The 17963-nt window shown below is 48.1% G+C and overlaps 1 protein-coding gene across 1 annotated transcript in view; it reads right to left on the bottom strand.

The window, feature by feature from the left end:
• Positions 1 to 578: 578 nt before the first annotated feature.
• LOC144695572 (suppressor APC domain-containing protein 2-like) overlaps positions 579 to 17963 on the bottom strand; it is a 60548-nt gene continuing 43163 nt past the window's right edge. Inside the window, exons 2-6 of the mRNA XM_078566458.1 lie at positions 17717 to 17850; positions 9387 to 9533; positions 6133 to 6234; positions 4808 to 4918; positions 579 to 1144 (exon numbers count right to left, since the gene is read on the bottom strand). Coding sequence (XP_078422584.1) covers positions 1016 to 1144; positions 4808 to 4918; positions 6133 to 6234; positions 9387 to 9533; positions 17717 to 17850 — 623 coding nt within the window. The 3' untranslated portion in view covers positions 579 to 1015. The remainder of the gene's footprint in view (positions 1145 to 4807; positions 4919 to 6132; positions 6235 to 9386; positions 9534 to 17716; positions 17851 to 17963) is intronic.

Raw genomic sequence — 17963 nt, 5'->3', positions numbered from 1 at the left:
TTTGTGGAAGCTTGCTCGGCGCAAGTTAGCTGCCGCATTTTCCACATTACAACAGTGACTGCACTGCAAAAAAAAAACTCCATTGGGTGTGAAGGGAATGTCCTAAGAATTGCAAGTGAAATGCAAGTCTTCCTGACTTCTTATTGAAACTATGGTTTCATGCTGGTATGTTTGTCCAAAGTTAATAACGCAAAAAGAAATGTAAATAATTTCTCTCAAGAGTGCAAATAAATTGAAAAAAATGAAACCTTTTTGAAGCTCCTATGATTTTTCACTCCATTTTCTCCAGCACTGTGGTGGAGGGTTAATCTTCATTCCCTGGAGACTGTGGCCACTCTGGAGGGTTGATAACCGCACTGCGAGATGGGTTTTTTATATTGTCATTGATTCCAGTATTTTCCACATCGGCCGCATTTTGTTTTGGGAACAGCTTCAATTAGCCAACTCCCTCCTAAATTAGGAGTAGTCTGCTCCCCAGCACGATCCACCTGTCACATACCTGTGCGCACGGGGAAGGGGGTGGGGGGGATTCCCCCCTAGGGTCAAAGGTCAGATATGAAAAAGGCCAGACACATGCATATTGATAATAATTTATATAAATACAGAAATAAATAGATCGTCGTCCTGATTAAACAAAAAACAGAGTTATTGCATATAAGCTGGACCTGGCCTGACCTTTCAAAGGTCAAAGTTCAGAGGCAATGTCAATGGTCCATTTTTTAAATCAGATCCCTGTAAAAGAAGAATATTGCTTGGGCTCATCCCAACGGTTCAGTACTTGCTTGCGGTCCCATATTTTGCTCATTTTCCCCATTCCAAATAGGGTAGAACTGAGCAAACTTCCATCCAATCTCCAGAACCGTGGAATGCTGGAATGTCGAAGCGCTGTCCTATTTGCGACCGGGAACAAGGCTTGCGTGGTCTTGTCTGCAGGAGGTCCGGGGCAAAGGGTAGTCTTTGTAAAGCCTCTTTTCTTCCCCGGTAAAGAGCCGGGCAGTGACAGGACACCAGCAGGCTAGGTGATGCTGGGGTCCTTGGAGCTGGCATTCAGATGGCCTTGTTCTCGGGCCTCAATCAGTTGCTTGATCAGAGAAACCTTCTCCTGCTCTAAGATGGCGATGCGTTCACTCTTCAGGGACAGCTCCTGTTGGGAAGACATGAATGAGGTTGAAATCCATGCTGTTTTGCGTAAGACAGTGAGAGAGGTGCTTGGCTAACCAGTTGGAACCTCTCTCTCACCTGCTAAAGTCAGAGAAGTTTACAAGGGTGTCCACCTGGGCTCAGTAGGTTGTTCTCTCATCTCTAAGCCAGAAGGCTGTGGCCTTAAGCCTCCACTCCAGAGACTCAGAATCATAGCATGGGTACAGCATGAAAGCCGGCCATTCGGCCCATCGTGTCTGTGCTAGCTCCCTGCAAGAAACTCACCTAATCCCAATCACTCACCTTGTCCCTGCAAATTTAATCCAGGCTAACTCCTCCAGTGGAGCACTGAAAGTGTGTTGTGCTATTAGAGGTCTTTTGGATGAGACCAAGGCCTCTTCTGCCCTCTCGGGTGGGCCTGACAGATCCCGTGGCCACTATTTCAAAAGAGGAACAGCGGGGTCAGGGGATGGGGGTTGGGGAGTGGGGCGGGATGAGGGGAGGTAAGGTGGGTAGGGGGGCCAGGGTGGCACTCACCCTGGTGTCCCTAGGAGACAAATTTAGACAAATTGTGAGATGAGTGTTTTCACTCATGTAAAGTAGAACACAGGAGCAGGAATAGGCCACTCGGCCCCTCGAGCCTGCTCCGCCATTCAATAAGACCCTGGCTGATCTGATTGTAACCTCAACCCCACATTCCTGCCGACCCCCGATAACCTTTCACCCCCTTGTTAATCAAGAATCTATCCAGCTCTGCCTTAAAAGTATTCAAAGACTCTGCTTCCACTGCCTTTTGAGGAAGAGAGTTCCAAAGACTCACGACCCTCTGAGAGAAAAAATTCTCCTCATCTCTGTGTTAAATGGGTGACCCCTTATTTTTAAACCGTGACCCCAAGTTCTAGATTCTGCCACAAGCGGAAATATCCTCTCCACATCCACCCTGTCACGACCCCTCAGGATCTTAAAGGTTTCAACTAAGTCACCTCTTACTCTTCTAAATTCCGGTGGGTACAAGCCTAACCTGTCCAATCTTTCCTCATAAGACAACCTGCCCATTTCTGGAATTAGTCTAATAAAGCTTCTCTGAACTGCTTCTAACGCATTTATATCTTTCATTAAATAAGGAGACAAATACATGTACACATTACCCAGCTGTGATCTCACTGGTACCCTGTACAACTGAAGCATAACCTCCCTACTTTTGTAATCAATTCCCCTCACAATAAATTATAACATTCTATTAGCTTTCCCAATTACCTGCTGTATCTGCACACTAGCCTTTTGTGATGCATGCACTAGGACACCCAGATCCCTCTGAATCTCAGAGCTCTGCAATCTTTCACAATTTACGTAATATGCTTCTTTTTTATTCTTCTTGCCAAAATGGACTATTTCACATTTACCCGTATTATACTCCATTTGCCAGGTCTTTATCCTCTCACATAACCTATCTATGTCCATTTGCAGCCTCCTTATGTCCTCTTCACAACATACTTTCCTACCTATCTTTGTGTTGTCAGCAAATTTAGCTTTGGTCCCTTCATTCAAGTCATTTATATAAATTGCAAAATGTTGTGGCCTCAGCGCTGATCCCTGTGCAACACCACTCGTCACATCCTGCCAACAAGGAAAAGACCCCTTTATGCCAACCCCCTGCTTCCAATCTTCAAGTGCCCTGCTGTAACATCTTTAATAAAAGCTTCTAACATTTTCCCTATGACAGATGTTAAGCTAACTGGCCTGTAGTTCTGTAGTTCCTGCTTTCTGTCTCCCTCCCTTTTGAAATAAAGAAGTTACATTTGTTGTTTTCCAATCTAATGGAACCTTCCCTGGATCAAGGGAACTTTGGAAAATTAAAACTAATGCATCAACTATCTCACTAGCCACTTCTTTCAAGTCCCTAGGATGAGGGGTCCGGGGATTTATCAGCCCGCAGCTCCAACATTTAGCTCAATACCAGTCTCCTGGTGATTGTAATTTTCCTGAGCTCCTCTGTCCCTTCCATTTCCTGATTTAGAGCTATTTCTGGGATGTTACTTGTATCCTCTAAAGTAAATGCAAAATAACTGTTCAATTCATCAGCCATCTCCTTACTTTCCATTATTAATTCACACTTGCTACAGGACCAACGCTCACTTTGTTAACTCTATCGTTATTTAAATACTCTTACCATCTGTCTTTATATTTCTAGCTAGCTTTCTCTTGCACTATAATTTTTACTCCTTATTAATCTTTTTGTCATACTTTTCTGTTCTTTATATTCTGTCCAATCTCCTGACCTTCCACCTGTCTTTGCGCAATTATATGCTTTTTCTTTAAGTTGATACTGGCTGCAACCTTTTTAGTTAACCACGGATGGTGGGCCTTCCCCTTGGAATTTTTCTTTCTCATTGGAATGTATCTATTTTGTGTATTCTGAAATGTCTCTTTAAATGTCTGCCACTGCATCTCAATTGATCTATCCCTTAATTTCATTTGCCAGTTCACTTTAACTAGCTCTGCTTTCATGCCCTCATGATTGCCCTTATTTAAGTTTAAAATACTAGTCTTAGACTCACTCTTTTCCCCCTCAAACTGTATGTAAAATTCAATCATATCATGATCACTGCTACCTAGGGGGTGCCTTCACTATGAGGTTATCAATTAACCTTATCTCATTGTACAATACCAGATCTAGTACAGCCTGCTCTCTGGTTGGCTCCAGAACATGTTGTTCTAAGAAACTATCCTGAAAACATTCTAAGAACTCGTCATCTGGGCTACCTTTGTCCATCTGATTTTTCCAGTCTATATGTAGATTAAATCCTCCATGATTATCGCTGTACCTTTCTGTCAAGCTCCCATTATCTTTTCCTTTATAACTCAATGCTGCTGTGCAGTTGAATTAGGGGGCCTGTACGCCACTCCTGCAAGTGACTTCTTGCCTGCCTCCATCATTTCTCACCTCAACCCAAACCGTTTCTACATTCCTGAACTTAGGTCATCCCTCCCTAACGTGCTAATGCCATCATCAATTAACAGAGCCACCCCTCCACCTTTTCCTAAATTCATGTCCTTCCTAAACGTACCCTTCATTAGTCAGGTCCATCCTGTAGCCATGCCTCTGTAATGATTATCAGATCATACTTATTTATTTCTATTAGCACTATCAGTTCATCTGTTTTGTTTCAAATGTTGTGTGCATTCAGATACAGAGCCTCCTTAAAACCTAAAACCTTAGCCTTCTAGCTAGAGGAAAGAATCACACACAGAGTGTCCTTCCTTATCAGGGTGTCAGCATTATAATTAGGCTTTCAGTCACCCATCCTAATATCACTTTATGTGGCCCAGATCTAAAATTTGCTCCTGTGAAACACCTTGTGACTTATTACTAATCCAAAGGTGCTACATAAATTCAAGTTGTTGTTGTAGTTGCCTCAAAACACTTACATCGCTCAGCAGGTTCCACTCTAACCTCTGAGACAGATGGTTGTAAGATCAAGCCCCACTCTAGAGCATTGAGCTCAAAAGGTTGTTGCTGTTGTTGGATGCTGTACAACCCAACCTCCTTTCACAGAAATATGAACACTCAAGGGTTCTGGCTTGCTTTATTCACCGCCTCCCTTCCGATCCCATCCTCAAATACCAGGGGTGCATAAGCATCTCATTAAACATCAGTGGAACGTACCTTGGTTAACAGATGGTTCTGTTCTTTCAACGAGCTGATTGGCTGCCTTTGGAACCCCATCACCTTCAGGGGGGATCCAAAGCCATTGGCGTGGTGGTGAACAAATGGCAGCTGCAAACGAAGAAAAGAATGGAGGGTCAAGGGGTTAGAGGCCAGGGGGCAAAGACCAGAACACAAACCACAGCCTTGCTTCAGGGCCATCCCTGGGAATGTGCCACCCTCAGAGATCTGACGGGAGTTGGGATCTTGGGAATTCATGGGGAATGGCCATTGCTGGCTAGGCCAGTATTTATTGCCCATTCCTAACTACCTCTGAGAAGGTGATGGTGAGCCACCTTCTTGAATGCAAATGAATGGCTGGCTTGGCCATTTCAGAGGGCAGTTAAGAGTCAACCACATTGCTGTGGGTCTAGAGTCACAGGTAGGCCAGACTGGAATGGAGGTTGGGAGATTGACTGTGTCGGTACACCTGTCACATCTGTAATGCAGGCGTCCTAAAGGATAACTAGGTTCAATTAGTCTTTGGAATTCTCTTCCCCAGAGATCAGTGGAAGCTGGGTCATTGAATTTATTCAGGGCAGAGTTAGTCAGATTTTTGATTGACAAAGGAGTCAAGGGTTATAGAGGGCAGGGAAGTGGAGTTAAGGCCACAGTCAGATCAGCCACAATCTTATTGAACGGTGAAGGTGGCTTGATGGGCTGAATGGCCTATTCCTGCTCCTATTTCGTATCAGCCCAGGAAGCACAGAAACTTCCTGTGAAGCAGAAATGGGAAGATTTCCTCCCCTAAAGGGCATCAGTGAACCAGATGGGTTTTTACAATCCAATGTTTTGATGATCCCCATTAATGATGCTAGCTTTTTTAAAATTCCAGATCTATACAATTAACTGAATTTAAATTCCCCAACTGTCACGGTGGGATTTGAACTCATTTCTCCAGATCAGGCCTCTGGGTGAACAGTACAGTAACGTAACCATTAAATTACCATAGCCCATTGTAAATACTGTGAGGGGGTTGGCAGAGGTGACTCACCACCAACACCACATCCCACTCCCCCAGGTCTGTACAATGGACCTGGTTCTCTCCCTCTCCTCCGACTATCAGTTGTGCGCTTTGAGGGTGAGGCAGTGGAGGGGTCTCCTCTCCCTTCCAGTTGGCACCATAAGGTTAAAGCTGCTCTTTCAACACTGCTACCCACTGCAAACCACATCCCCCACCCCAAACCCCCCCAGCACCCCCAGTCCCCGGGCCATAGCTGTGCGCAACCCAGTGGAGGTTGGGCCCTCTTGACCGGCCATGCCGACCATTCTTCACAGAGACGAACCTTTCCGGAGGAGGAAATGAGGTCGCTGAGGCAGCAGTTCACTTCCTGGATCTTAGCCAATAGAAGGTAAGCTCGATTCTGGTGCGGATCAGTGAGGTAATCCTGGAACAAGAGGATAAGCGAGTCAGAAAAACAAACTGGGGGTACGATGAGGGTAGGGGTGGGAGTGCACTTTGGCGGGGGAACAAAACGCTCAGAGGGAAAAATCTCACCCTCATCTCTCCTACAGCTCGGGGCTAGGATTTGTGCTGTGGCTCACACCCCTTGCACAACATTACAGGGGCTGTTCAAATGGAACTGTTCCAATTGGGTGTGGGTGGAATTTGAGTTGTTGGCTTCTCCAATGTCTTAGATTGAACTCTTTCTCCCAGGCGTATATGCCTCTGATACATTTAGCAAGCTGGATTCTAGGAACACACAGGCATGACATTGTATCCAGTGATACCCTGGTCATGAGGGGAGAGAGAGAGAGAGAGAGAGAGAGAGACGCAGAGAGGTTTAGGGAGGGAACTCTGAATCTTAGGGCCCAGGCAGCTGAGGGAATGACCACCAATGGGGGAGTGATTAAAATAATGGATGCATAAGAGGCCAAATTGGAGGAACGCCAAAATCTTGGAGGGTTGCAGGGCTGGGAGAGGTTATAGAGATAGGAAGGGGCTGAGGCAATGGAGGGATTTGAAAACAAGGATAAGAATTTTAAAATCTTATCATATGTAGACAAAGTTTATCTATAACCTTAAGGAGAGACCGTTAACATTCTCAAACTGGGCTGACAAAATCAATGAATGATCAAACCTGCAACTTGTTGTCATGTTATGACATCATAAGGTGCTGAATGTGACATCACAAGGTCGTTAATGTGGCATCATAAGCTCCTTATTGTGATGTCATTAGGTAATTATGATGTCATAAGGTAGTTAATTTGACACCATAATGCCTGGCATCATAATGTTACATTTACTAGTCTAATACCAGCAATGGACGGGTTGTCTTATGAGGAAAGGTTGGACAGGTTAGGCTTGTATCCAGTGGAATTTAGAAGAGTAAGAGGCGGCTTAATTGAAGCCTTTAAGATCCTGAGGAGTCTTGACAGGGTGGATGTGGAGAGGATGTTTCCTCTTGGGGGAGAATCTAGAACTAGGGGACACTGTTTAAAAATAGGGGGTCTCCTAATTAAGATGGAGATGAGGAGAATTTTTTTCTCTCAGAGGGTTGTGACTTTACGGAACTCCCTTCCCCAGAGAGTTGTGGAGGCTGGGTCATTGAATACTTTTAAGGCACAGGGAGATAGATTCTTGACTAACAAGGGATACAAATGTTATCGGTGGTAGGCTGGAATGCGGAGTTGAGGACACAATCAGATCAGCCATGATCTTATCGAATGTCAGAGCAGGCTCGATGGGCTGAGTGGCCTACTCCTGCTCTTAATTTTTATGTTGGCAAATTAACTCTGATCAGCGGAGGCTTTGCCATGTGGAAAGCAAAAGAGAACTCTAAGCTCCCCAAGCTTTCGGGTAATTCAAAAAAAAGGCACAAGGCTTGAACATATTCCTTTTGTTTACAGAGACTGGGTGTATGTGACTGTCACTTCTAGCAAGCGTAAATGAGCCATGTTACAAGCTCGACTGAATATCTTAATTTGGTTGTCAGTGTAACTATTAGCGCACTTAGGATTGTTCAGCAAGTGCTGCCCAATCACGGAATCACATCTAACAATAGACATTTTGTTTTGGGTTTTGCAAACACGTGCTGATTGAGTACGGTCTGTATTCTGCCTATTACAGACAACGAAGGAATGTGCTATTTAATTGGTTCAGCCAAGCTAGAATTGACATCCATTTATACTCAGGGGCACTTCCCTGCAAACAAAAGGAATATGGTCAAGCCTTGTGCCTTTTTTGAATTACCAGGGAGCTTGGGGAGCATGTTTCCCCGTTGCTTTCACCTTAGCAACGCCTCAGCCAAACAGAGTCGACTTCTCAACCAATCAACTTGTCAACCCTTATACCCCTGTAGTATTGTTGTGATCGTTTGAAATTTGGTATTCTTGTGTTTGTCCTGATGGGTGCTAGACTAAAAGCTTCGGCAATCTGTCTCACTTTTCAGCAATATTCTAATTCTGTACTATCAAGTGATTGAATGTTATCATTATGACACCAACCGGCTGTTAACATAACATCATTGGGTCATTATTATGACACCATCAGGTTGTCAATCTTATATAATGCCTGAATGACATGGTCACCCACATATGGTTGGAAATTAAGTTGTGTGAGAAAGGGCACGGGGCCCTGACATGATTATTCAGGCCCTTTCATAAAGTGGACAAGTAGGAAATGTTCAGCCACCCAGTGATACACTGAACTCAAATCCCAATCTCCTCACTGATACCGTGTCACTTTGTACAGTTCCCTTGGAAACAGTGTGAGATAGTGGAAGGACTCACAGGCAGTGGCATAATGGTATTGTTACTGGACTAGTATTCCAGAGACCCAGTGTAATGCTCTAGGGACTTGAGTTCAAATCCCACCATGGCAGACGGTTAAAATTGAATTCAATAAAAATCTGGAATTAAAAGCCTAATGATGACCATGAATCCATTGCTGAATGTTGTAAAAAACCCACCTGCTTCATGAATACCCTCCTTTAGGGAAGGAAATCTGCCATCCTTACCTGGTGTGGCCTATGTGTGACACCAGACCCACAGCAATGTGGTTGACACTTAAAAATGCTCTCTGAGTGAGGGCAATTAGGGATGGGCAAAAAATGCTGGCCGAGCCAGTGATGCCCACATCCAATGAATAAAAAAAAGGCTGATTACCGGTCTGACAGGCTGTGATGTGAACACTCCCCCCACCCCCCCACCACCCCCCAACTTTATGCCGGGCATTAATAGTCATATAAAGTGGGGGCTCCGGTGGCCCATATGGGAGTGGTGGTGGGGTTGGGGAGGTAGGAATAGGAGGTAGCTACACCCACTGGCCATTAGTACTGGATAGTAACCCGGAATTTAGAGCCAGGACCCGGGGATCCATGCTCCAGGATGATCTGACTCTGATTTGAGGATTGGAATGCAGCTGCCAGGCCATAGGCTGGCTCTGCCGATATTGAGTGAAGCCATGTAACTGGGTGCTGCATGAAATGGCACAGAGGCAGAGTTGGGTTGGTGCAGCGGGGTGGTGACGGTGGGAGAGGGAGGAATTCTCTGCGCCCAGCAGTCAGGCGGCACTAGCTACGGCCATGTCAGAACTCACCTTGCTTCCGAAGCCCTGCCTGACATGCTTCTGCCTCTGGTGCACAGTGTGGATCTGCTGATGGTACCAGTCCCGTGCCTGCTCAACCACCTCCAGCCCGTGCAAGAGGGCATCACGCTCACGCTCCAGCTCCTTCATCTGCTTCAACTGTGGAGAGACAAAGGGAGAGAAAAGCACTCCATGCGGCAGCTTGTTACAGCCTGGGCCATTTATTCATACTGCCCACCCATTTTGAGAGTGTTAACAGTTCCTCCATTAGGCTCCAAATATACTTTGTCTAAATACAATCTAAGAAATTTCATCTTCCGTTGCCTCAAACCACGCACCCCCACCCCTGCCCTCCGATCCCGCTGCCCTCCCTATCTCTATAATCTCTCCCACCCCTGCAACCCTCTAAGATCATCTTCCAATCCTAGCCTTTATGCATCCTGGATTTTTACCATTCCACCACTGGTACCTTCAGCTGCCTGGAGTATAATCTCTGGAATGCCCTCCCTAAACCTCTCTGCCTCCCTCTCCCTCCTCCTTTAAGATGCTAATACTTCCTGATGTGTGGTGCAGGTATGGAGCTATAGTGGACATGAGGAAAACCACAGCACTAACCAGGAATGTGCCAGCTATTGCACAATATATAGTTTTACCAGGAAGAGTTGCTTTCCATAAAACTAGCTCCTGCATGCAAAATTAGAGCTTTTTTTCTTGCATTTGTGATTGAAGTGACTCCTACCAGCTGAATGAGTCATCTGGGAAGAACTTGCACTTTATCGCACCAGCACACAACCTCCAAACATCCTAAACAGGCCAGGGATTGCTTTTTGATATGTAGTCACTGTTGCACTGTGGAAAACATGGCAGCCAAATTGCACACAGCCAGATGTTACCAGATAATTTGTTTCCAGGCATTATTTGAGGGGTAAATATTGACCAGGACACCAGGGAGAACGCCCCTGTTTTTTGTCAATCCTTAATACCTACCTGAGAGATCGGATGGGGATTGAGTTGTTTTTATATTTTTGCGGAATGTGGAGTTCACTAGCTGGGCCAGAATTTATTGAGCATCCCAATTTGCCCTTGAGAAGGTGGTGGTGAGCCGCCTTCTTGAACCGCTGCAGTCCATGTGTTGTAGGTACACCCACAGTGCTGTTAGGGAGGGAGTTCCAGGATTTTGACCCAGCCACAGTGAAAGAACGGCGATATATTTCCAAGTCAGGATAGTGAGTGGCTTGGAGGGGAATTTCCAGGTGGTGGTGTTCCCATCTATTTGCCGCCCTTGTCCCTCTAGACTGTAGTGGTTGTGGGTTTGGAAGATGCTGCTGAAGGAGCCTTGATGAATTCCTGCAGTGGATCCCGTAGATGTTACACACTGCTGGAGGGAGTGAATGTTTGTAGATGTGGTGCCAATCAGGCGCCGTGCTTTGTCCTGGATGGTGTCAAGCTTCTTGAGTGTTGTTGGAGCTGCACTCAGCCAGGAAAGTGGGGAGTATTCCATCACACTCCTGACTTGTGCCTTGTAGATGGTGGACAGGCTTTGGGGAGTCAGGAAGCGAGTTACTCGCCGCAGGATTCCCAGCCTCTGATCTGCTCTTGTAGCCACAGTATTTATATGGCTGGTCCAGTTCAGTTTCTGGTCAATGCCCCCAGGATGTTGATGGTTGGGGATTCAGTGATGGTAATGCCATTGAATGACAAGGTGCGATGCTTAAATTATCTCTTGTTGTAGATGTTCACTGCTTGAAATTTGTATGGTGCGGATGTTACTTACCACTTGTCAACCTGTCCAGGTCTTGCTGCATATAAACAAGGACTGCTTCAGTATCTGGGGAGTTGTGAATGTTACAGAATATGCCATGATGATCAGCAAACATCCCCACTTCTGACCTTATGTGGACTGAAGGTCATTGATGAAGCAGCTGAAGATGGTTAGGCTGAGGACACTACCCTGAGGAACTCCTGCAGTGGCGCCTTGGAACTGAGATAATTGACCTTTCAAAGCCACAGCCATCTTCTTTTGTGCTAGGCAAGACTCCAAACAGTGGAGAGTCTGATTCTCACTGAATCCAATTTTCCCAGGGTTTTTTGATGCCATACTCAGACAACTGCTGCCTTGATGTCAAGGACAGTCACTCACACCTCTTCCCTTGAGTTCAGCTCTTTTGTCCTTCTTTGGACCAAGGCCGTAATGAGGTCAGGAGCTAATTGTCCTTGCGGAACTCAAACAAAGTGTCAGTGAGAAGGTTATTGCTGAGTAATTGCCTCTTGATAGCACTGTCTACAACACCTCCCGTCACTTTACTGATGATGGAGAGTAGACTGATCGGGCAGTAATTGGCAAGATTGGATTTGTCCTGCTTTTTGTGTACAGGACACACCTGGGCAATTTTCCACATTGCTGCTCAGATGCCAGTAGTGTCCTGGAACAGCTTGACTAGGGGTGCGGCTAGTGGCAGAGCACAAGTCTTCAGTACTACTGCCAGGAATGTTGTCAAGGCCCATAGCATTTGCAGGATCCAGTGCCATCAGCCATTTCTTGATGTCATGTGGAGTGAATCTCATTCACAAGATAACACATTCAACAGCATAGATTTTGTGCTCAGATTGCTGGAGTGGGAGTTGAACTCCTGGACTTCTGATCCAGAGGGGAAAGTGCTACCCAATGAGCTATAACTGACATCTTGATGCAGCCACAAGGAATTAATGTTGGGATGTTGATGAGGAGCAATAGTAGTAGCTGACATGGGTCATTATACCAGCTGAGGGAGAGCACGGTCCATCTCCCTGAACCTGCCCTTTGGATACATGATTCTGCTGGCATCCTTGAAGTGGAGCTTTGGGACCCTACTGGTCATCTGGCTCCAGCTACCTCACCATAGAGAAAGTCCTTGGGTATACGACCATCTTCATCCTGATCTGATCTGCTCCTTCCATGACAGCACCACCTGGTCCACCTAAGCCTGCCTCTGTCTGATGAGTGCTAACACACTTTGGAGCTCTGAGTTTGAGGGGGCTGCCGCAATCCTGATTTTGTCCTGTTAGGATATACCGCAGGCAGCAAAGATGGATATTGTTGAGCTTCTTTTGCTAGTGGCTGTAAGTTGTCCATACAGCAAGGTGCTGAGAACACAGGCCTTATAGACCTTAGGCCACCATGCAACCGAGAGTTTGCTAACCACTTCCAATGGGGTGTTATTTAGTGATCGGGGGGGCAGAGATGCAACACCTTGTCCCGTGGCCACGGTTTTCTTGAGGCTGATGGGAGACACAGTCCATGACTCCTTGTGGCTGAGTTTCTGTGTGGGTGCCGAGCGCAGCATCATCAGTTTAGAGGAGTTCACTGATCAGGACGCAATGTGTTTTTATCTTCATTTTCAGTCTTGATGGATTATAGTAGAGCTTGCCATCTGATCCAGTGTGCAAGTGGACTCCTTCCATGCCTGCAGGGAAGGCAAAGGTCAGGAGCACAGAGAAGAAGATGCCAAGCAGAGTGGGGGCTAGGACACGACCCTGTTTCACTCCATTCTTCACTCTGAAACTGTCGGAAGTGGAGCCATCGAACATGCTGTCATGGAAAGAGCAGATCAGATGGAAGAGCTTTGGTGGGCAGCCAATTTTCCCCAAAATCTTGTAGAGTTCTGCTCTGTTGACAGTGTTGAATGCCTTATTGAGATCTACGAAATAGTTATACCCTGTTCACTGCATTTCTCTTGTAGTTGGCGTATGGAGGAGATGGTGTCCAGTGTAGATCAGCTGGCACAGAAGCTGTTCCTGTAACTGCAGTATAATCTGAGCCTCCAGAGAGCAGCAGTCCTGCACACGGAAAGAAGCTTTGTTCATTGTTTGTGAATGTGATGATCATTAGCTGAGAGTTTCTTTGTTTCAGTCTGATTCACTACTTATTCAGTTCTGAATGCTGTTCCTGCTTCAATTCATGTTCAAGTATATCCAATTGAAGTCAAATCTGCTGAATGGGTCAGAATTTCCTCTTCAGTGCTCAGATAGTTTTGTTACATCAGTGACTAGGTTTCATTGGCTATAAAGAGCTTTGGGACATCTGGTGGCCATATAAGGTGTTAGAGAGGTACAAGTTCTCTCTTACACAATTTCCCACCTCTCTCCTTGCCCACGATGTGATGTCAACGGGTCTGACTCTCACCCCCAGCCTCAGAAAATTTTGACTTAAGTCCCACTCTAGAGACTTGAATGTGTCATCAAGGCTGACACTTTCTGTGCAGTACTAGGAGCACTGCATTATTGGAGGGGCACTACTGAGGGAGTGCTGGACTGTCGCAGGAGGTGTACTGAGGGAGCGCTGCACTGTTGGAGGGGCAGTACTGAGGGAGTGCTGCACTGTCAGAGGGTCAATACTGAGGGAGTGCTGCACTGTTGGAGGGGCAGTACTGAGGGAGTGCTGCACTGTCAGAGGGTCAGTACTGAGGGAGTGCTGCACTGTCAGAGGGTCAGTACTGAGGGAGTGCTGCACTGTCAGAGGGTCAGTACTGAGGGAGTGCTGCACTGTCAGAGGGTCAGTACTGAGGGAGTGCTGCACTGTCAGAGGGTCAGTACTGAGGGAGTGCTGCACTGTCAGAGGGTCAGTACTGAGGGAGTGCTGCACTGTCAGAGGGTCAGTACTGAGGGAGAGCTACACTGTCAGAGGGTCAGTACTGAGGGAGTGCTGCACTGTTGGAGGGGCAGTACTGAGGGAGCGCTGCACTGTTCAAGGAGCAGTGCTGAGGGAGTACTGCACAGTCAGAGGTGTTGTCTCTCAGATAGTCACAATCCTGACTTGAAACTATATCACCGTTCCTTCACTGTTGCTGGGTCAAAGTCCTTGCCAGCAACGTTCACATCACATTAATGAATAAAAATTCGACAGGCCGCAAACAGAATGATACAGGCGGACGGAATTCAAAACAAGGGCTGTGAAAGCTTTAAACAAACTTAAATATTAATTTGGTGGTGGGGTTGGGGGTGGGTGGGGTGGGGGGTGGTGGTTGGTGGGTGGTGGTCCTGGCAGGCTGAGCTCTTCTCTCATCTCCATGGCAACCTTCATCCTAATGACCTCTATAAATCTGAGGCCTTGTAAATCCCACCGGCCCAGCATGTGTTTGTGACAAATTACTGTTGCTCTTTTAGATTTGTGGAATAATTTCCTTGCTTTCTCCGACAGTGTAGAGAGAGAGAGAGAGGGAGGGAGGATGCCCTTGTGTTGCAGCTGTCAGAGTGTCTGGCTCTGCTCCCATAGGACTTCATTAGGACTCGGTCTAATTAGCAGCCAACTGGATGGATGACCTTGTTCCCTGGGATACCTCATCCAGAATTCCCCTCAGGCATCATAGGCAGACGCCACAGGAGAGTGCGTCGTTGCCTGGAGGGATTTGACAGGCCAACGTGCCCACATTGGAGGTCCTGTTGTCACTAGCGTCTTCCACATTGGACTGTTTCATATCCTTGTTCAATCTTATCGGTAACCCTTCACAGGCACGGGCTGAGGACTTCGGTGATGGGGGGGGCAGGGATAGGGGGGTGGTGCTAAGCAGGGTAATGAGGGCAGAGGACCATAACTGAGGGAGAACAAGGTAATGCAGGGAGAGCAGGGTAATGGAGGGAGAGTGGGGTAATGGGGGGTGAGTGGGGTAATGGGAGAGAGTGGGGAACTGGAGGGAGAGCAGGGTAATGGGGGACAGCAGCATTATGGGGGAAGAGCAGGGTAATGGAGGAGAGTGGGGTAATGGGGGGTGAGTGGGGTAATGGGGGTGAGTGGGGTAGTGGATGAGGGCAGGGTAATGGGGAAAGCAGGGTAATGGGGGAGAGCGAGGTAATGGGGGAGAGCGGGGTAATGGGGGAGAGCAGGGTAATGAGGGGGAGCGGGGTAATGGGGGAGAGCGGGGTAATGGGGGAGAGCAGGGTAATGAGGGGGAGTGGGGTAATGGGGGAGAGCGGGGTAATGGGGGAGAGCAGGATAATGGGGAGAGCAGGGTAATGGGGGAGAGCAGGGTAATGGGGGGAGCGGGGTAATGGGGGAGAGCAGGGTAATGGGGGAGAGCGGGGTAATGGGGAGAGCAGGGTAATGGGGGAGAGCAGGGTAATGGGGGAGATCAGGGTAATGGGGGAGAGCGGGGTAATGGGGGAGAGCAGGGTAATGGGGAGAGCAGGGTAATGGGGGAGAGCAAGGTAATGGGGGAGAGCAGGGTAATGGGGGAGAGCAGGGTAATGGGGGAGATCAGGGTAATGGGGGAGAGCAGGGTAATGGGGGAGAGCAGGGTAATGGGGAGAGCAGGGTAATGGGGGAGATCAGGGTAATGGGGAGAGCAGGGTAATGGGGGAGAGCAGGGTAATGGGGGAGAGCGGGGTAATGGGGGAGAGCGGGGTAATGGGGGAGAGCAGGGTAATGGGGGAGAGCAGGGTAATAGGGGAGAGCAGGGTAATGGGGGAGAGCAGGGTAATGGGGGAGAGCGGCATTATGGGGGAGAGCGGGGTAATGGGGGAGAGCAGGGTAATGGGCGAGAGCAGGGTAATGGGGGAGAGCAGGGTAATAGGGGAGAGCAGGGAACTGGAGGGAGAGCGGGGTAATGGGGGAGAGCAGGGTAATGGAGGAGAGCGGGGTAATGGGGAGAGCAGGGTAATGGGGAGAGCAGGTTAATGGGGAGAGCGGGGTAATGGGGGAGAGCGGGGTAATGGGGGAGAGCAGGGTAATGGGGGAGAGCAGGGTAATGGGGAGAGCGGGGTAATGGAGAGCGGGGTAATGGGGGAGAGCAGGGTAATGGGGGAGAGCAGGGTAATGGGGGAGAGCGTGGTAATGGGGGAGAGCGGGATAATGGGGGAGAGCAGGGTAATGGGGGAGAGCAGGGTAATGGGGGAGAGCAGGGTAATGGGGAGAGCGGGGTAATGGGGGAGAGCGGGGTAATGGGGGAGAGCAGGGTAATGGGGGAGAGCAGGGTAATGGGGGAGAGCGGGGTAATGGGGGAGAGCAGGGTAATGGAGGAGAGTGGGGTAATGGGAAGAGCAGGGTAATGGGGAGAGCAGGTTAATGGGGAGAGCGGGGTAATGGGGGAGAGCGCGGTAATGGGGGAGAGCAGGGTAATGGGGGAGAGCAGGGTAATGGGGAGAGCGGGGTAATGGAGAGCGGGGTAATGGGGGAGAGCAGGGTAATGGGGGAGAGCAGGGTAATGGGGGAGAGCGTGGTAATGGGGGAGAGCGGGGTAATAGGGGAGAGCAGGGTAATGGGGGAGAGCAGGGTAATGGGGGAGAGCAGGGTAATGGGGAGAGCGGGGTAATGGGGGAGAGCGGGGTAATGGGGGAGAGCAGGGTAATGGGGGAGAGCAGGGTAATGGGGGAGAGCGGGGTAATGGGGGAGAGCGGGGTAATGGGGGAGAGCGGGGTAATGGGGGAGAGCAGGGTAATGGGGGAGAGCAGGATAAGGGGGAGAGCGGAGTAATGGGGGGGAGAGCAGGGTAATGGGGGAGAGCAGGGTAATGGGGGAGAGCAGGATAATGGGGGAGAGCAGGGTAATGGTGGAAGAGGAGAGAAATGGAGGGAAAGCGGGGTTATGGGAACAGAGCATCACAATGGGAGAATCAGGGTAATGGGAAAAACAATGCAACGGAGGAAACATGGCAATAATTGGGGGCGAAAGTTATATAAAGGGATATTGGCATGTTACATGAATGTCATGAACCGATACAGAAAATAATCAATAAGCGCAATGGCATGCTCGTCTTTATCTCTAGAAGACTAGAATCCTAGGGGGTAAGAGTCAGGCTAGATCGGACCTGGAGTAACTGTAAGCAGTTCTGAGCACCGCGTCTTAGGAAGAATGTCTCGACCTCAGAGGGAGTGCAGCATAGATTCACCAGAATGCTACCTGGACCAAGAGGTTAGATTAAGAGAGTACATTACACAAACTAGGGATGTATTCTGTAGAATTTAGAAGGTTTAGGGCTGATTTGATCAAAATTTTCAAGATATTATGTGAACAGATAAGGTGGATAGAAGTAAACTATTCCCATGAGTTGATGTCGGTCTGGAGTGGGGAGGGTGGGTGTAGTGTAAAAATCAGGAGTGAAATTAGGAAACGTTGCTAAACACAAAGAGTGGCGGAAGTTTGGGACTCCCTTTCCCAGTCAGCAATTGGTACTAGATCAATTGTTAGTTTTAAAACTGAGGTTGATAGTTTTTTGACAACCAAAGGTGTTATGGGATAAGAGCCAAAGGGAAGTATATGGAGCGAGGCTGCAGATGAGCCATGATTTTATTGAATGGTGGAACAGGCTCAAGGGGCTGAATGGCCTCCTCCTGTTTTTATGTTACTACCGCACTCCCTCGGTCGCACTTACCATGTCATAGTCAATGCCGTTGGCTATGGTGTGCCGCCTGAGTTCGTTACGGCCCTGGCAGCTCCTGTGCAGGGCACCCCGGGCAATGGAGGTGGCAATGCTCTGGGAGCGGCTGATTCCCGTGCCCTCATGGTCTAGTCAGAAGAGAAAAGGGGATTGTTAAAGCGCCAAAGGTTTGGCACTGACTGAAATCACCAGCTTCCTAGATTCTCTTGGCAACAGCTCAGTGAGACATCTGCGTTCCTCC

Source organism: Cetorhinus maximus, chromosome 21, assembly GCF_964194155.1.
Source record: "Cetorhinus maximus chromosome 21, sCetMax3.hap1.1, whole genome shotgun sequence".
NCBI classification, from domain to species: Eukaryota; Metazoa; Chordata; class Chondrichthyes; order Lamniformes; family Cetorhinidae; genus Cetorhinus; species Cetorhinus maximus.
Note: the sequence above shows the minus strand (reverse complement) of the source record. Positions and strands in the feature narration are given on the sequence as shown.